We start from the raw sequence: 22,669 nt of genomic DNA on the forward strand, positions 1-22,669 counted from the left end.
CTGACATCTGTTTAAAAGTTTCACAATTGCAAATAAATTCACTTACACATTCACAATATTTCTGCAATATAAACATTTATTCATTTATTACTATTTGTACATCTGTACATACATTGAGATGTTCATAGTGTACATATTGCCATTATTATTTTTTACTACTGTATTTCTATTCCTATTGTATATATTTTTAGACATTTTTTTTTCAATTCTATTCCTATTTAATGTGTATTCTTTCCTATCTGTTGTTTTTTCTTTTTCTTTTTTCCTTTTTTTTCGTGTAATTGAGCTGCAGTAACGGGGGTATTTCCCCAGTGTGGGATCAATAAAGTTTTTATCTTATCGCATCTTATCTTATGTGTTGTGAATTGCATTAACCTGTGTATTCATGATATTATAATATCTGATCTGATATGAACAGTACCATAATACTGTCACATTGGCATTTTCACTGCTAAAATATACACCAGGAAAAAAAAATAACCCCCCACCCCCCATATGTGCTTGTTGAACATGTGTTTCCGACTCTGTGGCAAAAGTTTGAGAAGTCTCACATATGGATGTGATGATCAGGTGTCCACAACATTTTGGCCTTATAGTATAGGTTGCTATCACAATGTTAGTTAGTTAAAGTTACATTTTTATAGCGCGTTTCTAGACACAGACTATTAGTGGGCCAGGATAGATAAGGGAGTCAGTGGGAGAATTTTGTCATTATGGCCCACAGAGCCCACAGTGTGAGCGTCTCCCTGCTGGCCTCCCTAATACCACTTCCAGCAGTAACCTTAGTTTCCCCAGGAGGTCTCCCATCGAGGTACTGGCCAGGCTCAACCCTGCTTAGCTTCAGTGAGAAACCAGGTTAGAACCACAGGAGATGTCTCTGGCAACATAGAATCATATTGTCTGATCATGGGCATGTATGAATAATTTTTAATTGGATTGAACGGCAAAATATAAGGGTTGGTCTTTCATTTGTCATTTTGTGATAAAAGGCTCCGATTTAGTAGTGAAATAATGACACTAACTGAGTTCATCATTCATCTCATTTAAGTTGTTTTTTTTTTTTTTCTTTCTTTTCCTGGTCAGGGTTACTGTGAATCTGGGGTCAATCCGGCTTTAAACCAAAAACAGCTTTAAACAAATCCTTTTAATTTGAGCTTTTCTCTAGTTTTAACGCTGTTATGTAATTTGGCATGGTTTGTAAAAGTAAATAATAAATTCACATCTGTAACTTTAGAGTAGTATAGCCAAAAAGGTTCAAATGAGGATTATAGACTTATTTAAAAGCAGATTTTTACCTGAGCTTTAAGAAGAAGAAGAACAACAACACTACTACTTCTACTACTAATATAATAATAATAATAATAATAATAATAATAATAATAATAAATAAAATATGATATAATAATACATATAAATTTAAATGTGTGTATTTTTTTAATATGTTATACATTACCTGTATAACAATACTTATTTAAAGTCTGTTAAAATAAAAAGTAACAGTTCTATCGTCCACTTTAAAACCACTGCTTACTCTTTCGCGCCAAAAACCAATAAAAACGCTCCGTTTGAAATCGTCCCGCCTTTTATTTCACAAGCTCTCACCTGATTGGTTGGGTTGAGGCGTCACGGAACGTGGGAACAGCAGGAAAAAATTGAACAGACGGAAGAAATTCAGAATGGTGCACCGCGTCCATGCGGCTTATTGACTTTGATCTGTATTTGGGCTCTACAAAACTGCTTCAATTCAAGTTGTTTGAGAGACCCAGGGTGCGTGTTTTGGGAGAAAATTCATTCTGGGATGCAGAGTACGGTTGTTGGCGTTTTGTAAATGCACGAACTGTGATTTGATCTCACTGGTTGGATTGGATTGTTCAGTTCAGAGTCCCGGAAATACAGTTCAGCCTTCAGAGGCTGTGTCTAATACATAAAGGAGGATTGACCTAGTCAGTAACCCTGTTGAAGAGAGGAAGGGCGGTTGGAGAAGACTCTTCATCATGTCCATGGATTATGTAAATCCTCTAGTGCAGAATAAGAGACAGCGGGAGGAAGAGCACAGCCAGTGGGACTGCCAGCCGGTAAATATGTCCTGTTTATATATCTACTATAATGAAGTATCTCTACCTGACGCCAGTTAACTAAACGTTAAGACAAAACGATAAATGATAGTTAAAATCCAAGTCTGAAACCCCCTGCTGAAAAAAAATCCACCAGAGAGATTCTAATGGTTTCCACTACAAATACCATTACAAACCGTCAACTAACTATTAAATCCTTTACCATTATCGATCCTTAATAGTATCCACAAGACATAACATGCCACCAATTGAAGGCAGCAAATTACCAATAGAGACCCACATGGACTGTTAGTGTGTTCATTAAAACCAATACAATTCCCATTATACCCATTAAAACCATTACAAATTATGAGTTTTGTTTGTTTGTTGTTGTTTTTTTCCACAGCAGGGCCAAATGGCTCCCTACTCCCTATTCAAGTGTATTACCTAGAGCAGGGGTTCTCAAACTGTTTTATTGAACATCCGATCTCAGATTTGATCCCTCTTTCTTTGCTGTTATAATAACCTCCACTCTTCCGGGAAGGCTTTCTTCTAGATTTTGTATTTTACACCCATAGCATGGTTGTGGGGATTTCCCATTCAGCCACAACATCATTAGTGAGGTCAGGAGGAATGGGGCGCAGTCAGCTTTCCAGTTCAGCTCAAAGGGGTTCAGTGGGGTTGAGATCAGGGCTCTGTGCAGGCCACTAGTTCTTCCAGTCCAACCTTGGCAAACCATGTCTTCATGGAGCTTGCTATGTGCATAGGGGCATTGTCATGCTGGAACAGCTTGAGCTAGACTCCCTATAATGGAACCCACAAGACATAACATGCCACCATTTGAAGGCAACAGATTACCACTAGAGACCCAAAGGGACCATTAAAACCATTAAAACCTAAAACCATTAAAATCTAGAGCAGGGGTTCTCAAACTGTTTTCCAGCCAGGGACCCTTTGTCCTTTATCTATTTCTATTTCTAAAATAGTTCAACTACTACTTTGAGCTGTAAAGGTGTTTTTTTTTTTTTTTTGTTGTTTTTTTTTTTATCTCTGAACTTTGTCTGTTTATTGAAGTTTCATTATGCTGATACTATTCAAGTGATCAGGTAAACAGGCTAATGTAAATGTAACTTTGATAATGGTAGGCTGTGAGTTTCACAACTGTAATAAATTTAGGGAGAACATGTATTACGGTGGTACTTCACAGACCCCACTTTGAAAACCATGAAGTAATGGCATGTACGGTATATTCCATGTAGTGCACTATTTGTCTCTGTTCCTTCTAGCACCGTAAAAAGCTTGCGGTTTGTGCCCACTTCAGGTCCCTTTAACTCTTTTCATAAGATCCCAACAACAGAGGTTTTTCTTTTCATTAGATCCTCTTTACAAACATAGAACCCCCCCACCCTTCCCTTGAACAACCCTTTTGTTTTTCTAGGGGTGTGGATACTTTGTATCTAAGCAGTCATTTATTTTTGACTGCCCTGTACTGCCCTTGGTGGAATGACTCTGAGTACTATTATTAGCTGATATAAATCATAACTGAGAGAGTGTTATGCTGCTGTAGGCCTACAGAATGCCTTTCACTTGTTGATATTGATTTGACATTTATTACTGAACCCTTGCATTATGTGTGTGCGTTTTGTTGTCTCCCTAAAACTATTTAAACCATGTAAGAAAAGAGCATGCACTGGACTGGGAAGATGCATCGAGGTCAGATGTGATGTTGTGATGGACAGCCCAATGGACTCATGGGACACTCCACAAGTTGGCCATCAAAACAGCGCCAATGCAAATCACCACGTCACCACTATGGTAAGAATGTTGACCTTGGCTTGTTGCTTTACCGTCTGTTTTACGATGTTCAGAATACACTTGGGAAACTCTGAGTCACTAGTACAAAGTACTGAGAGCACAGTCATAAAAATGGCTTACAATAGAGATGTGCAATGTCTCAAGAGCTAAAGTAGTTCAATAAAACAAGTGGACTTTGTCAAAATATTGAATCTTACTGGCTTCATGTTTTTAATGATCATTAAGACAGCAAGGCCAGTATAAAACAATAACACCTCCAGGGCTCAACTGTAGTGTACAGGACTGCTTATTAGGGGTGGGCAATATGTCAAAATATCATATCACGTTATTTAAAGACATTTGTATCATACAAAACAGTATATAGGTTTGCAAACAAATACACCTTTAAGAAATTAGCTCAATACCTTTAGAGTATATCTGCAAAAATAAATTAACATTGAAAAGCAGGAGGAAAAATGATCTTTATTTATTTTTTTATTTGAAAGATCCAATACAGTGGTAGCTCAGTGGATAAGGTGTTGGGCTTTTGATCGGAAAGTTGTGAGTTGAAATCCCAGCACCACCAAGCTGTCACTGCTGGGCCCTTGAGCAAGGCCCTTAACCCTCAACTGCTCAGTTTTGTGTGTGTATATACATTATATATATATATATATATATATATATATATATATATATATATATATATATATATATATACGATAAATGTAAGGCACTCTATATAAGGGTATCTGCCAAATGCCATAAATGAAATGATAAATGAAGTGCTTCAAGAGTTTGTAATGTCTTTTTTTATATAAATAAATACATTACAAAAAAGATTTGACATCAGTTATCATGATATCAATATTATATCATCATATTGTCCAGTCCTACTGCTTAACATAGATTTTGTTAGTGATTTTTGTAATATTGGCCTTTACAGTACTCACATCTTGAAGCCTGTAGTATGAAAAGAAGCACCCACAAGTAACTTTATATATATATATATATTACAAGGCAAGGTTCTCTGGTTTCCTGCCACATTCCCAAAACATGCCAGTAAATCAAATAAAATTTTTATTTGCCACATACATAACCATACGTACTATGACATGCAGTTAAATGCTGTTTACGACCACACCGATATATAAAAGAGAATAAAATTATATAAACTATAATAAAGAGGTGTAGGTGGATTGTCTATGCTAAATTGCCCCTAGGTGTGAATGAGTGAATGTGCCCTCCCTGTAATACACCAGTATTCCATCCAGGATGTATTCCCCCCTCTTCTGTCTAAAATGTGAATTGCAATTGCAGTGACAAGCCAGACCTTACCCTCCAACTGACCTGAAACTTGTATGCATCATGAGCCTTAGCAGTTCTGTTCCATGTGGGGGACGGAGCTCATTTCTGGCCCGGAAAAGATGAAATGGAAAAAAACTAGCTAGCCAGACCCTGTCATGGAAATATTGTGAATTGCAGATTTTTTTTTGAAGTATATTTAGAACGATATGTTTGGAATAGATCTGGTAACACTCTTAAACCTTACAAACGGTAAACTCCTCTGTTGCTGCTCCCAAGCCTGGACGAAAACGGAAGGAGCGAGGGGGGGTTGGTTTTCTGCCGAGGGGCTGCAAAACAAAACATTGGGAAACTACTCTGGAATGCCAAGAAGTGCCATGCTTGATTGCCAACCATGGAGAAGTATTGGAAAGCCAAGAATGCCTGGCAATGTACTGGCTCCAAGGTCACCCTCATTCAGATGCTAACTAGGGACCAAAACAAAGAAACAAACTGCCCCTTTAACCGATAAACAACACATAGAACAAAGTCTATGTAAGGGTCAGTGTATTTACATGTATTGTAACATGGTGATTGTGAAACTTTCAGTTGTTTATATGTGAACTTTTCTGCAGGTTCTTGGCACAGCTCAGCAATCCTGTCCGAGATGCATGGCAGGAGAACCGGTGAGCTTCAGCACTTTTGGTGTTGGTTTAGTTTGCTTTTCTTTTTTATCCCTTTGACAAGAACATGGTGAGGCTGTAATGCTTGTGTAACACCAGGGTTATGGTGGTAGAGTCTGCTGCTAACTATCAAGTGTAATCACACACACACACACATGCACACACGCACGCACACATACAATGGCTATGTTTATGTAAGATCTGTATGATCTTATTCTAATTAAACTGTTTATATGGATCGTAAACTGGACATCCTGTAGACAGTCTCTGTTTATATGTACATTACATTTAATTCATTCCAAAATGAAACAAATACAGAGAACAGGCTTTAATGTCAATGTTACCATAACAACAAGGAGTGTGTGGGTCCAGTCAGTTGGATCCAGTGTGTAAGTTTTTGATCGTGCTTGTGTTTTTAAGATGCTGTAAATGATTTCCATCACAGGAATAACCTCTTCCAGGTCTGATTATTGAACAGAAAGTGAGAAGTGAGAAAAGTTTGTGACTGTAGCAAATTGCTTAGTGTTTTATATTTGCACATTCAAGAGCAAGAAGGCTTTGGTTGTTGTATAAAAAAAAAAAACATTATATGCACACATTAAAGGTTATATAACACTTATAACACTTGTACTTATCTTCGAATGTTACCAATATTAAAAGACATTGTATGGAAAAAACTTCACAAGAAATATATACACTATATGGCCAAAAGTGTGTGGACACCTGACCACGACACCCATTTGTGGTTGTTCCTCAAACTGTTGCCACAAAGTAGGAAGCACACAATTGTATAGGATGTCTTTGTGTATGTTGTAGCATTGCAGTTTGCCTTCGACAGAACTAAGAGGCCCAAAGCTGTTTCAGAATAACAATGCTCATGTGCACAAAGTGAGCTCCATGAAGACCTGAAATGGCAAAACTTTAGTGGAAGAACTTGAGTGTTCTACCCAGAGCCCTGACCTCAACCCCACTGAACACGTTCGGGATGAACTGGAACGTTGCCTGCACACCAGGTCTTCTCTCCCGAACATCAGTACTTGACCTCACTAATGCTCTTGTGGCTAAATGGACAAATCCCTACAGCCATGCTTCAAAAAAAATCTAGTGGAAAGCCTTCCCAGAAGACTGGAGATTATTCTAACAGCACAGGAGGCCTAAATCTGGAATGGTATGTTCAGCAAGCACATATGAATGTGATGGTCACTCATCCACAACCTTTTGGTCATATAGTGCAAACAAAACAAAAAAAGTTGTCTGTTTGCTTTTCTTACCATAATACCTCTCCAGCAGAGTTTTAAGACTGATGATATTTTTAGTCCGTGACCTAGTGAACCAGTATCAGGATGAATTTATTGATATAAACTTCAAAGCACTTCTTTAAGTCACTCTGGATAAGGGCATCTTCTATAAACGTAAATGTATAAGTTATCAAATAAGATTTCCCCAGTTTTTTTTAAACCATATGCAAGTTCTGCATCCTTGTTGAATGTCGAATACCAAGTTAATTTAATTCAAGTCATTCGTGTGCTGCATCTGCACTTTAAAGGAGCTTGTCTTTCCTGAAACCCACATGCACAGAACACGCACACAGATTCTCATATTAAAAGTCATCAGATGCAAAGATTTACGTGAACATTTTTCTACTATTTTTAATGAATTACTAAAAGGATTAGCCACCCCATTTGATCAGATTAATTTGACAAAATGTTTGCATGTTGGATTATTAGTGGATTATTAATCTGAACGTAAGTGGAGCTGTTTCAAATTTTATTTTGAAACCGCTTTATTTTCACATTATTTTGAATCCGCTCGTAGCATAAGTGTGTGGAATCTGATGACTTTGGGAATTTCTCACTTTTGGAAAATCAATGCAAGTTCATGACAATAAAGAAATGCACATTTGAAGCGCTTTACCTGCAGGCCGGGGCACCTAGCGTTTGATCTTGCTGCTGCGCTCTTTTGATCGGTCTTAGCCGAAGTCAGCATATATGAATATCAATCGCAAAGGGTTAATGAACATAACATGCGCAAAGGTGACCTGTGTCACATCAATGTTTGCTCTGTGTCTCTCTCTCAGGGCCATATAAATCATATCATGCAGAGGTATTGATCACAAGGTCAGACAGGTCCTGGAGAGGATGAATAAGGAAGCAGACTGCACGGATCGCTGGGAGTGGAGGAGCAGCCTGCACTTTGGCCAGTTCATATCACAGCCCATCTTGTGCCTTATTTATAACCACAAGTACTTGACTTCTCAGTTCTAATGTAGCCTGTGTGTGTGTTTTTAAAATCAGCACTTAAATGACTGCTGATTTAATGTAAGGGCTGGCCACAGGTATTTACTAGTAATTTCAGGTTAACACATTCAATATGAGTGCTAATTTAAGTACTACTACAGTGTAGTTTGCAGGGCATTCAATGATTTTAAAGAAATCTGTATTTCATTGAATTCATTTGTGTATTTAGTATAGACCAAATGTGTTTCAAATTATTACTATATCTTGTTTAGTTTTTTTTCCAAAAGTATTACACAATGCAATGATGCATTTTTAGGTGATTTTGTAGAAATATTTCAAAGGGAATGTTTTATTAAAAACAGGAATAGCCATTGAATTTTCTTGTTTTTAACCAGTTCCATTAATTTAGTTATAAACTGTATAATATTGTACTGTGTGTATATACAGTAGAGATTGGTCCTTGTAAAATCTGGCAAGTGGTTAAATTTGCACTGAAACCCATTGTTTGATTATAAAGGCTATTTCCCCCCATTTCTTTCATTTTTTTGTTGTTGCATTTTTAACATTTAAAAACAGTATTTACATGCTGATGTTATTTTTTCCTGTTGCAAATGCTGTTATGTGAATAATTACTTGTGAACATGAGGGAAAAATCACAGATATATATTTTTTTGTAACAATTTATAACAATGTAATTATGTAACACTTTACATAAAGTCTAATTTGAGTAACATGTTGTTTGCTGTTTATACACGATATGTTGGTTTTGTTGTTAGAATTCCATGCAGAGCAATACTTCGAGTACACTCGAAAAGGTTCCTCAAGGGTAGTTAGAACTTATAAGGTTTTATATAGAACCAATAAGAGTTCCTTAAGAGGATAACTGAAGAACTTTTTTTTTTTCCCCCTAAACATGTGCTTTCCACAACGAACACCAGGTGGTGCCATGACCCTCAGAACATCCAACTACCGGCACATTTAATTAATCGCCACATTGCTCAGACCTGAAATGCATAATCGCAAATTATTATAACAAAAGATTTCTGGCATGTTCAACTGAATTCATCACAAGGAAACCTGCCTAGAGTTTGGTTGTGCTATGATTTGTTCTGATAAATTGAATCTACATCTCATAAACTATGAGTTAGTTTTCAAACAGGAAACAGAAAATATACATTTGACTTTATTGTGGCACTGATGAAAGGCAAAGCTTTTTATCCATATTCTCGGAGGAGATGTGCTTCACAATTTGACATAAGCGTCTTTCATCCAATTTAGCCAGCTCGGTCTAGTGCTGGTCTACGTTTTATGACTCCCTCATAAAATAGCCCTCCCATTCCACAGACTTATAATGCTGCCTGTGTTGCAATGAATTCATAAGTCATAGTTTCTGCACTTGTAAGTTATAAAGGAATTATTTCGGCTCACGAGAAGCCGCGGGGATAGCTGGAAGTTTGTGGTAAGTCAACCAAGATGGATTTAAGTGTATTACCAGCTCAATCTTGTCCGTCCTCCTCCAGTGTTGCCTCTTGTTGCCTGAGAAATGAGAGAGCGAGCGCACTCAGACAAAGCTTGACCTCCAGGGGCCGGCTCTCACAGCCTAGATTTTCAATAATGTGGGACAATAAGGCTTAGGCCTCTAACCTGCTGCAATATGCTACAAGTGTAAAGAGCTTAGCTACTAATAAAGTAGCCGGCAAGTGTGAGGGTGGGAAGGGGGAGCTCATCTTTGGAAAACTCATATTTGGAGATCAAGTGTGATGAGATGTTGTGCAGGGGTTGGAGGCAGAGCTAGAGCTGGTCAAGCTTGGCAATTGCCATTTGACACGCTGGATATGAATGAGGGGCTCTATGTCAATCCCCTCCAAGGCTTTATGACAGGTGTACATCTGTTTACTTTGATGTCAGCTTTTTGGACTCATAAAGACATTTTTTCCCTCTGTTGCATGCTCACAGTGACCTGTATCTGCAGCTTCCATAAGAGAGCCAGGTTGCTGGTGTGTTCCTCGGGGAGGTGCACGGCCATTATGGCTTTATTGTGGAGATCAGCAGGTCATGCAGCATGCTGTACACACACAAAGGGAACATTTCCGCTCTCATATTTTTCCAGTCATCAACACGGAGATGAAGACACAACCATAACGGGCATTGTCCTACAACATGCAGCCAGCCTACATATACATTACAGGACTACTTCTCAGTTTGGGTTTCAAAATTTACAGTGAGCAAACAACAAATGTGTAGCTCTCATAAAAGAGAGTGAAGGAAACACAACAGAAAAAAAAAATCAGTTTTGCTTAATGCTTTCGTCCTCCTAAAGTCAACCTGCTCTTTTCATGTCTGTATCCTTTGCCGGATCACATATACTCTTACAGCATTTCCACCCACTTTGTTTATTAGTCTTTGATCCACAATATTCCAGGCTGAGTTACACCCATGCACTGCAAGGTGAACCTATCACCATTGTTCCCTATAGGAACCCAATACTCGTGGAGCCTTCCCTCTCTGTGCACAAAAAAACTCACCTCTTTTAGTAACAGAATTCTCCAAAGATGCTGAACAAAAGGTCACGCACAAAGACACAATTTTATGCTCCTTTAATGAGTCAAATTTGCTCTGCTTTTCAGACACCACCTCAGCGCTCACTTAAAGATACATAGCAGATAACTGATTGTGCCAGGAGCTTGTGTAATCCATAGAAAAGTGTGCAATCAATGGATTTCAGATAAAGACATCGATTGTCATCTCTAACCCAGAGAGTAGCTGGAGTGATTGAAACCTTCACTCTTATTCTTTAATTCTTTTTTTATAATAAAATGGATAGCTATTTTAAGAGACTAACGTCTTGCAGGATTAAGGATTACATATAGACATCTGCACATTATGTCGGCTGAACATCAGATATCGTGTACTTGAAGCTTCAAAAGCCTTTGACCTCATTGCAAAGATGCCACTGTTTAAAAAAAGTCATTATTAAAACAAATTTCAATCAGAAATATTTAATATGTGGGTGTCTTCCTAACAAATAAATGCACCTCAATGTAAATGGATGATTAAAAGGATGGTCTAGAGATCATACTTTGCAGGGATCAATCGTTTATTTAGGAAGAAATAGATTGTTATGAGTTCCATGCATCACAAACTTTCTATGGGTTTTTTCTTAAAAAAAAAAAACCCAAAAAACAAAACAAAAGCAGGAGCTACAGTATAAAGGTGTGAAATATGTGAAAAGCAAATTGCATGAATTGACTTATTAAAAAAACAAAAACCTTTCTCAAGTCTGATGGAAGAAAAATCAAGACAACTTCTAAACCCTTCAAAAAGCAGTAAAACTTTTTAAAGATGGGCACGTTGTTAGTTTTATGCTGTTGATGTTTCATGACTTATAGTAAAGGAAATAACAGAAATGTATCTTTAGTGACTGGTATGATAGCTGTAAAATAATCAGTGTCTCCTTTGCAGGTCTAAAACAAAATTTCTGAAATCGGAAAAAATGTCGCTTCAATTTGACATCGGCATAATGGCTATTTTGATCCAATTATCCCTGCATAGTAAAATCCTCAGTGTAGAATGAACTCTTCCAGTTTTTATTTATGCCAGATCTGACTTCTAGGTGTACAGTAGCCTATCTTCAGGACTTTGGGTTTTACTCTTTACACTCTGTTTGCATTTCTTCTCTCTTTAGTGCAAACATGACATATCCTGCTGTCACATTATACATCTATTTAGAACTTATTCATTTAAAATGAAACACACATCAAATCATGTAAAAAGAAAAATGCTATTTATTTTCTTACGGCTCATTTCTCAGTACAACTGTTTCTCCTGTTTTTTGTTTTTTTTCTTTGCTAGAAAACAATGACAGAACCGATGCTCGTGTGTTTTTTTAGGTTATTTACTTTGCTGGATCACCTCTGTGGCTCTCAGTGAGCCTTGACAGTGCTCAGAGCTCTCCCGGCACTCAAAGCAATTCCCCACAGACTTACGCAATGTACATGGAGCCATGAAAGGGTGCAGAACGCTGCTGTCAGTCAGCAGTGGGCCTGCTCTAATGGATGAGCTGTTGAAAGTGTTAAGGCACACACACACACACACACACACACACACACACACACACACACGCATACAGATACAAAGGCCCATCCTGAGCTGTCGAACACCAGGTTGTGTGTCAGAAGGTTTGAGAAAAGCCAATGCAGGAGGACGGCCGTCACCGAACAAGGTCTTTCATCTTCTTTCCCACTCCTGATAAAGAGTTGTAAGCATATTATGAATTAATAATGCCGGTGGCATTCTCAAAGCCGCACGTCATGTTTGTATCTGAGAATCATTCCAGTGCAAATGTGTTTGGAGGTGTTTACCGAGGAGGAGGCACGCACCTTTGCTTTAAAGGTTATATCAAATCCAAGTTAACAGAGGTGAAGCCACAGTGACTCCACTGGGAGGAAGAAAGAGCAAAGAGAATAAACAGGAGCTCTTCTGATGCACAGAAAACTTCACAGCTCAGACCTGCTGATCCATTTTCCCACATTGTCATATTCATTCAGCTCGGAATTGAATAGGAACTCACCAGTTGCATCTACAGGTCATGAGCATAACTATGGAGCTTGTTTCAACTGTTTAAATACATTTATATGTGTATATACAATGTGTGTGTGTGTGTGTCTGTGTGTATATATTTATATATATATATATATATATATATATATATATTTCATATTTCTACACAACTATATTTTTCTTCACAACTCACAACACAATGCTGATTTTTATTACATGACCTAATACAATATTTCAGTAGTCACTGAAAAATATTCACAATGCATATCAGTTTCAGAGCTGATTCAGCTCGATTGGCTCAGTGAATGAATTCAATCAACAAAATGCAGTAGCTGTTGTTTTAAATATTTCTAAACCACAAGATGTTAATAAGCCACTAACAAGAGATGGACAGAAATAATAACATTGTTTTGTCATCAGACAAATGTGCAGATTTGTACATTTTTGTGGGTGTTTTGTTGTTATTCTCACTTTACTGCAAGTCTAAATGAATTAAATCACTGAGTCATTATTTGAGTTTAAAAAATAATAATAATAATTTACAATTTTTTTGTGGATAGTTTGTTATTCCTAGCACCAGTTTACAAACATGTGACTTAAGTAAGCCAGTAAATCACTGAGTCCTGAACTGAGGATTTATGCCACTCTGTCATGATGAAACACAGTAAAGCTGCAATCATATATGACTGAATTGTTCAGAGCACTAATTAGCCTTCTTGTGTTTCTTTTTCTTTTACATGTGTACCCACGCACACATTCATTAGATTTCCTTGCTGTTCTGTTGTTTACATGTTTGTGGTCTCCTCTTAACACTAACTGGAAAATAAATCCCATAAACGCCCGTGCAGCAAGGTTTTCAGCACCGCATTCCCTCTCAATGAACAAAATTACACTAAACAACAAACACACTCTTGGCTCGGTCCCTGTGATCAAAGCGTTGGCTGCCTAATCTAGCCAATTAATCTATTTATCAGCAGTGCACTAATGAATATGCAGTCCATATGTTTTTTTTTTCCAACACACTGCCTCCCTCCAAGTCTGAAAGTGGGACAACACTCCATGCGGGTGATGTGTTCGGCAGCACAGTCATGCCATAGTTCATCACTGAGCTGGTGGAATCAGAGTAAATGGAGATTAGTGCGAATGAGTGCCTAAAATCTCTCAATCACATGCGCTCACAAGCCGGCGTGCACTCACACAAACATGTGAACGCACACATTCACACACGCCTGAGATGCAAAATTGAGGGTAAAGGCTTTGGAACGCAGATGTTGAATTTCACTGTTTAATTTAAACATTCTGCCAGGTTTTTTATGCTCCTTCTTCACTGCTTTGCCACCTTGGAGGTCCCTAGCCACTCGCTGCACCGCTGTGCAAAGCTGCCAGTGATTATTTTTAGCTTTTGCTTGGTTTTTTTTTTTTTTTTTTTTTTTTTCTTTTCACAGCAAACACTCATCCTCTTTCTCTGTGTTAATAATGTAGGATTCACACATCAGAATTAGTTTTGTATTGTTCAAATACTCTAGTGGAGGTTGAGCCACCTCAGACTGCTAGTTTCATAGCGAGATGAACACTGCTCATGGAGTCTTCCAGGAATGAATCACACACTCATATCGGAATATCACGTTCTGTAAGATAAATATCACACAATGCTTTTAGATACAAGGTGTGAGTGTAAAATAAAATTCACGACAATATAAAAGTCAGGTTTCTAATCCACAGAATCACTGTGGATTGTAGAGAATTCATGGCTCGTATTGCATGATAAGGTCAATACAAATGTACAATAGATGAATTTGTAGATTGATCATTAAAATAAATAAATAACTGGCTCAAGTGGTTTGACCATGCACGTTGCACATTATTGAATGTAGCATTGGGTCTTTGCTGTTGTCCTGCTGAAGTCTTTATTGGGGAGACGGCAGCTCTTCCATCTTCTAAGAGCACACGTATGGCGTAAGAGGAACTCTCACCTTTATGAGACTACCTCCACTTTACTACCGCTAAGGGACTTGCCAAGCGAGCAGGCACTTTCCAGCCTGCTTCCACACATAACCAGCCATTTCAGCTTCCAATACACTTCTGTAAACCCTGCTGTAATTCATTTGTGGAATTGAAAAAAAAAAAAAAAAAAAAAAAAAAAAAAATTACCCTTTCAGGTGGGGAATGATGTAAATTAGAGCAATGGTGCACAAGCAAATGAGGTATGATATGCAATTAATGTCTTAAATAATATCCATAAATAATTGCTGTGCATTGTAATTACCAAAAGGTTGCATATATATTGAGGGTTTTTTTAAAATTATTATTATTTAAAATAATTATGCATTGACCAACAGTACACATACAAGCTGACCTGATAGAATGGTCATGTAATAACACAGGTCTCTAAGTGATTTCGCCAGCTCGCCCTCGTGTCAGAACCAGTGGGATATGAACTAGAATGTGATATTGCAATAGGGGAATGGGTGAACCTTCACCCCTACATACACACACACAGGCCACTAGAGCAGATGGACAATTACATTTAAATGCAGCAGAACAGTCACTATTAATCCTGCTACTCACATTTACAATTCCTCTCTCTATAGTTTTCATTTCTGACCTTTTCAGCATCAGTCTGGAGTGTTTTCTGAAGAGGAAAATCTTATGGTGAGCTTATATAACACATTTGCCACACTAAAACTTATAAAATAAATAAATAAATAAATAAATAAATAAATAAATAAATTATAATAACCCAGTTTTTCAAATTCACTTCTCAAAATGAGAATAAGAATAATAATCAAATCAGACTGTGTGTCAAATATAATAAAAGCAAATAACAATAATATTAATCGTTAAAAAAGAAAGAAAGAAAAAAAACAAAGCAATAAAGGTGTACATATAAATCAGTACTATGCGCATAACTATGAAAACAAAATAAAATGTTCCAAATATTATTATCGTCTGCAAAATGTCTGTGTGCTCACAAGCCATATTAATGTCGTACTGCATATTAAAGTGAAACTGCTATTCTGAGTATAGAATAATGAATATTGATTTTTTTCATGAGGTCATTTAATTAAATAAGAAATGAAAGCAACACAAAATATACAAAAATAAAAAAAAATTTCATTCACTAGCACTGATAAAGGACACTTGTGGGTGTATCCAGGGTATATCATACCACACGAATAAAGAGGAACGCCATAGTATATTAGCTTTATATAGTAAATCAGCATGACAAAAGAGTGATGATTGTATTTGCTAATGGTAGCTAGAATGCCTTACTGGATCTTATGTTTTATGTAGATATATTATTACTGACATAAATTCTTTGGCTTTGCTTGCCAAGTTAGATAAAGAACATTAGGTAACACATGTCTATTGCTATCATCTGTGTTGGCTGAGCTTCAACACGTCCAACTATAGCCAAATATCAGCAAGCTATGAATGCGATAAAGTCTACATAATCCACCGACCCTCACACATGACTGAAAGCAGCTGCTCTGGGTCTGATGGAGGGAAAAAAAATACACTCTCAGGAAAAATGTGCACTAAGCTGTACCTTTTGCATTTTTAGTGTGTATCTTTTACACAGGGAGGTGTTTGTATTATTCCTTTAAAACTTTTCTTTAATTCAAACAAGGCCCATTAAGCACCTTAAATCATTTTAACGGAACATTATTTTCATGTTTCATGTTTTCATTTGTACATGTATACAGATGTTTTGTGAATATTTTGTGAATATTTTGCGAACCTACACAATAATATTAATTATAGGAGTTATATTTGAAATGAACCTATTTGTTAATAGTTTTAGGAATATGTAAATGATGCTAAGTCTTTTGATAAGATCCCTTCTAATTTATTGTTTCACTCTAATCATTACTGATAATGAGGATTATTTCACACTTCAGCACTACTTCCTGTCATTATTCAATACAAAACATGCCATTTTTTGTTCCTCTGAATGAATTGTAATAGGGTTAGAAAACTTTATTAGTTGCATATTTAGTCATGGAATCTATTTTTTAATATACCATACGAAATGTATGTGCAGAATCAAAACTAGCTTCACAATTAATATATATATATATATATATATATATATATATATATATATATATATATATATATATATATATATATATATATATAAAGCTACTAAATGAATATCTGAAAAAAAAAAGGCTGCAGGATTTGCAGCAGAATTTCAATGTTGACATTATATTTTACTGCCAATGCTTTTTATCCTACATTTGTGAGAATTTATGAGTGATACTGAATATTCAAACTTCTTTTAAAAAATCATTAAAGGGATTGATTTAGCAAAAATTGCATAGATTTTGTCATTATGAACCTCCTTCTTCACACCCACTCTTGTTTTATGCTCAAAGACATAACTGGTGTTATGTAATACTGGTAAATCAGCATCCCTGAGCTAAACTAATTATAATTTGTCGGGATTGCAGTAAAGCATTAAAGGCAAATAGATGGGATTAGCTTGTAAGCATGTAGGTGTGTGTTTGATAATCAAGGATCTTCACCACTACCACCATCATCATCATCATCATTATCATCATCGTCATCAAATCCATACAATCATTTACTTTTCCCCCATTTTTAAACTGTCCATATATGTATGTGTGTGTGTGTGTGTGTGTGTGTGTATATATATATATATATATATATATATATATATATATATATATATATATATATATATATATATATATATATATATATATATATAATATTCTGCAAGCAATAAATTCCCAAGTCTATGTATTTTTTTCTACTTGAGAAATCAGTAGGTATAAACTGTATATTCTAAATAAATTATAATGTACATTGATCATTTAGTTTAGAAAACTTTTAAATGTCTTAGTGTGTCAAGCTTTAGATGTTTAAAAATATTTCATTGGTTGCTTTGCGGTTTCCAGTGTTGTCATATTCTTTCCCATTCCTTTATTATTACTGTCATTGATCACATCATATATAAAAACTTTATTTTATTTTATTTAGCCTCTCACATTCCAGTCCCACAGAACTCTATGATAAAAAAACACCTCAGTACACCAATAGCCTCTAACTATTCGTTTATGAAAACTATCACATTTGATTTTATCAATTATGGACTGTTATGAGTATTAATTATTATTTACTGTGTTATGTGTGCGGTAATGGAGCGCCTGATGTGATGGTGCGTTAAATGGTCCATCCTGTCTGTAGGGGGCGCCCTGTCACCACACATTAACCACTTTTTGACTTCAACATTCACCCAATGAACCTGCACAAAGTGTCGGTGTGGCTCAGTATCATCCGTGTTGAATTGTTTCCTTTTCAAACCACTTGGAGATTTTGTACAATTTTGAAAGTAGGTCAAATGCGACTCATGAAGGACACGGAGTTATTCGAATTTGAAGCTTTTTGAGCTGTGTTTAAATCACACACACACACGCACACGCACGCACACGCGTGTGCGCGCAGGTGCAGTGTGCGCCCCCGGATCTTTAATTACTGCGGTAAACTTTTTTTAATCACGGAGTTTACGGACAAGGATCTGGAAAGTCGGAGTGAGGTGGGGCTCTCTTTTCCGTCCCCATTTCCACTGGATATTTTACATGTTAATTATCTCGAATGGCTCTTGCTTTCTTTATTCATATTTTTCTCCTCTTGCCCCTTTTCTCTCCTCTCCTCTTCCCTCTCTTCATGTGGGTGTAGCCCGAGGCCGCGCCGCAGGCTCCCCTCTTCATTTCAACTGCAGAATGGAAATGCTAATTACACGGCGGCCGAGCCCGACACACACACACCCACACACACACACACACACACACACACACACACACACACACACAAAAATACTCACCATTTTCATTTAAACTCATTCCAAATCAGGAACTGTTCCTGACACTTCACATTCGTTAGAATTAATAATAATGAACGAAATAATAATAATAATAATAATAATAATAATAATAATAATAATAATAATAATCTAATTTCTGACTTTGGAGCGCCAGCTGTTTGCAGGTGTGTGTGTGTGTGTGTGTGTGTGTGTGTGTGTGTGTGTGTGTGTGTGTGTGTGACGCATACAGATGTTGCGTATACATATTTTTTTGTTATCATTACAACAGCCTGTAGGTTTTACGCACACCCTTTGACAGTATATGATTTCATATTAAATGCAGCATCTGTTCGAGCATGTTATGCCTTATCAAAGGTTCTAACTTCATTTCCAGTGAGTATGTAGCCGAACTTCTAATTGCCGCCTGAATTGTACTGGGACATCTGGACTGAGTGTATCAAAGCCGGCAAAGCGCGTCCCAGTGGCTGCCGAAAAAAAAAAAATCATCTGAGTTAATTAGCGCGATGCATGTTTAATTAAAGCCAATTACAATATCTAAAATTACCTAATCGAAACCTGTTTTTTAATACAGTGAAGGTGCCCTCAATCCCTGCTGTTCATCACACAATAACAGCTTCTTTCTGTAAATAAAATCAAACAGCGATGATTGAATGGACGCCGAATCCATGCATTATTATTATTATTATTATTATTATTATTATTATTATTATTATTATTATTATTATTATTATTATTATACCACACATTTATGTCGTTGTCTATATTTTAATATATATAGGCCTATAAATAACCAAATAAATTAAGCGAAAAATCTTGATCTGATTCCTCCGGATTCTCTATTCGCTTCTTTCCCGACGCATAAACTACATATCTTTAATGAATAGCTTACATTTTATGCAGACAAAATCTTGTTATTATGATAATCCTAATCTATGTATTACATGTAGATCATCCAAATAAAAGCCAACTCATGTAAATGCATGCATGTATATTTATTTATTGAATAAGTGTGCCAAAGTGTTACGGGTTACTGAGCTCAGGTTTGAAACTGCATTACACAATCTGAGCAACAGGAGGCGCTCTTTATCAAATCTCAAGTAAATGTCGGCTCGGGCAAATAATAATAATAAAAAAAAGTCATGCAAATCTTCGCCTTGGAAAAATAATCTTCACTTTCCACCTCTTTCCTCTCACAGTTCCTTTCCACATGTCTCAGAGATCATTAACACGTCTGTTACAACGCCTGGTTTCACCGGGTTGGATAAAACTGTTATGTTTTCTTTCTTTCTTACTTTATTTCTTTCTATCTTTCTCTCTTTATTTATTTATTTCGAATTTGCGGAAAATAAGCGTTTGCGCTTTATAGTTTAGGCATGGTTTGCATGGAAGTCTCCGTCCGATTAATACAAAATATTTCAGTATACACTTTTGGCTTAGTTTGCGTTATATACGTGTAGGTTATACATTTATAGCTACATAGTTCTGCAAATGTGATGTTTTGAATTTTTGTTTAGAAATTTGACTTCTAAACAATATATAGATATAAAAATATAGATTTGATTTCTATATTTTTACACACATTTTTGCACACGCACACACACACAATATATATATATATATATATATATATATATATATATATATATATATATATATATATACACACACACACACACACAATTTTTTTATTCAATAACTACATTATTATTTACGGGGAACAGGTCTTTTTAAACTCCACTTCATCCATTAGAGAAGCCATTAGTGTGATGATCAGCTCGAGCTGTGACGAACGCGCAACAGTTTCAGAATCACAGCGCTGAATGATTGATTCACTCCGCGCTCACACACGCAACCACACACACACACACACACACACACACAGAAACACACACACACACACACACACAAGCGCTCTAAAAATGTGTTCTGGTTATCGACATTTGACCACTTTTTTTTCACACACAGCGCAATTTTCAGCTTTTTCTTCCATGCACTCCATGTAACTGAAACAAGGAATGATGTTCTGCTATGGTATTTCATGCAGTCGTGTGATGATCAGTTAATGACTAGTCTCTTTACTACATTACTTTGTATAAGCGCTGGGATGGTGGCTGATAGGTGGGCCATAGAGCACACCACACTGGGTTCATACTGAGACATTTACACACACAAGAGGTCAACAAGTATCTGTGGTCTGACTGCTATCACTCAAATTTAGGCTATGTTTAAATGTATTAGTATTTATTGTGCACCTCCGCACAAATTCCAATAATTGATGATGAAATTTCACCCACTGGAAAATGACAATGCAACATTTCTAGTACTTCTTTAGAGAAACAAAACACCAAGGACTTTGGACGTCTTTTTGTGGCCCCCCAGGCCCCATAAACATTACTTTTAAAATATTCACTAACCAGCAGTCTAGGACACCATGACAGTGTACCATTATGTCAAAACTGTTATAATTAGCATAATTGCAACCCATTTTGCATGCCTTTACACTACAGTACACTAGTGTCCTATTTTGACGCATATCTAGTACAGTGGTATGCTGCTTTCAGGCGCACTGACTGCGTAATTGGTGTACTGTTTAGTACGACAGTATGCAAATTTGGGACCAAGCCATTAAGACCAGTTTTATGAATGTGGTGTACTATTTAATACGGTAGTGTGAGGGGGGTTTGGGACGTGGCCGAGACTTTGAGGGGATTTGGTGGCTCGGGCACGCGCGGAGGTGGTGGGGGCGCCGGTATGACGAACAGAGAGGACAGCTGGGCAAGCGGCCATGTGAGCGACCACTCCGCGACATCTGGGAAACCTACTGGCGCGCGGCACGCGCGAATCGGTTGATGTCGCTATTTAAATGCTAATTTTTTTTTTTTGAGGTCGGGGATCGTCGAAGCCTCCGGCCCGTAAATGCGCACAAAAGGAGCATTTCGTGTGCACAATAAAGGAGGGAGGAGGGCTCGTCTCTTTTCCTTACGCGAGGCGAACATACCGAGGAAAATCTTATTCAGAGCTGCATGACCAACTTTCTCTTTGTGCGCTGTCGGCTGTTAGCGCACTTTCCGCAAAAGATCTAACATAGGCGACACGGGACAACTAAATCCACCCACACACACACCCACACCCACACCCATACCCACACACACAATAATAATAATAATAATAATAATAATAATAATAATAATAATAATAAAAGTAGTAGTAGTAGTAGTAGTAGTAGTAGTAGTAATAATAATAATAATAATAATAATAATAATAATAATAATAATAATAATAAATTGGCTACTTTTAAAAACAGGATAAAGAGAAATAAAAGAAAATAAAATCAATAAAAATTGCACTATATTGTAATACGTTTAAAACAGATTTATATATTAGCAGGTGTCTCCTGAATGATATTTAATAAGTAAATCTCACAATATTTCACACATTAATTACATAAGGCCTAGATTTACTTTATTAGAAATTTGACTTAAAAAAACAAACTAGCAATATCAATTAAATAGTTACAAAGGGAAAAAAAAGTATTTAAGCTAAAGCCATAAAACTCCAGCGTGTGCTCCCAGCATGTCTGAGTGCAGGCAAACTTGGCGGATTATTGTATTTGGTGCACACGCTTTCGGCTCCAGATGAGGCTGGAAAATGAGCCGAGATAGATGCAGGCGGAGCAGCTGATTCTCTCTGGCCAGATGGCTCCTGAACACAGATTTGCATTCATTTTCGCCTTAATATCTTCCAAAATAGAGGGGCAGCTGCATTTGTTGTCAAATAAGGTTTAAAACTCCCTTTTTTTAGGAGGGGATCGTTACCTTCGCGATGGGATTGTTGAACTTTTCTCCCCTCCTCCCCTCCCCTCTCTAGTCAACAGTATCAGCTTTAAAAGGATTTAGCCTAAAACCCTAATTTGATAATCAGATTGAAATCGCTTTGGTGTGTAATCTGTATTAAAGATACTGTAGATTGCGGTTAGCCAAGCAGAGAGTAACTGTGAGGGAAATGCAGGCACATATAATATGAAGAAAAAACATGGATTGCAAAGTGCTTTGCATTTCCTAATATATTATATTGCTAATTAGGCTACATGCGTTGTTATAGGCTATTATGACAGCACAATTTTGATACTGAAAAGAAATAAATAATACAACTAATAATAATAATAATAATAATAATAATAATAATAATAATAATAATAATAATAAC

General features: G+C 36.7%; 1 protein-coding gene across 1 annotated transcript; it reads left to right on the plus strand.

Moving 5' to 3' along the window:
• Nucleotides 1-1,625: 1,625 nt before the first annotated feature.
• Nucleotides 1,626-8,780, plus strand: si:ch211-221j21.3 (uncharacterized). Its single transcript, XM_017482636.3, has 4 exons — nucleotides 1,626-2,075; nucleotides 3,732-3,869; nucleotides 5,765-5,815; nucleotides 7,890-8,780. Exons 1-4 carry the CDS (start codon nucleotides 1,995-1,997, stop codon nucleotides 7,920-7,922), a joined length of 303 nt encoding a protein of 100 aa, XP_017338125.1. The 5' UTR covers nucleotides 1,626-1,994; the 3' UTR covers nucleotides 7,923-8,780.
• The last annotated feature ends 13,889 nt before the right edge of the window (nucleotides 8,781-22,669 follow it).

This window comes from Ictalurus punctatus, chromosome 13 (genome assembly GCF_001660625.3).
Source record: "Ictalurus punctatus breed USDA103 chromosome 13, Coco_2.0, whole genome shotgun sequence".
In the NCBI taxonomy this organism is placed as follows: Eukaryota; Metazoa; Chordata; class Actinopteri; order Siluriformes; family Ictaluridae; genus Ictalurus; species Ictalurus punctatus.

Coding starts and splice junctions, on each gene's coding strand:
- si:ch211-221j21.3 (XM_017482636.3), top strand. CDS start 1,995: ATGTCCATGGATTATGTAAATCCTCTAGTGCAGAATAAGAGACAGCGG. Junction 3,870..5,764: donor ATCACCACGTCACCACTATG/GTAAGAATGTTG, acceptor ACTTTTCTGCAG/GTTCTTGGCACAGCTCAGCA. Junction 5,816..7,889: donor GATGCATGGCAGGAGAACCG/GTGAGCTTCAGC, acceptor TCTCTCTCTCAG/GGCCATATAAATCATATCAT.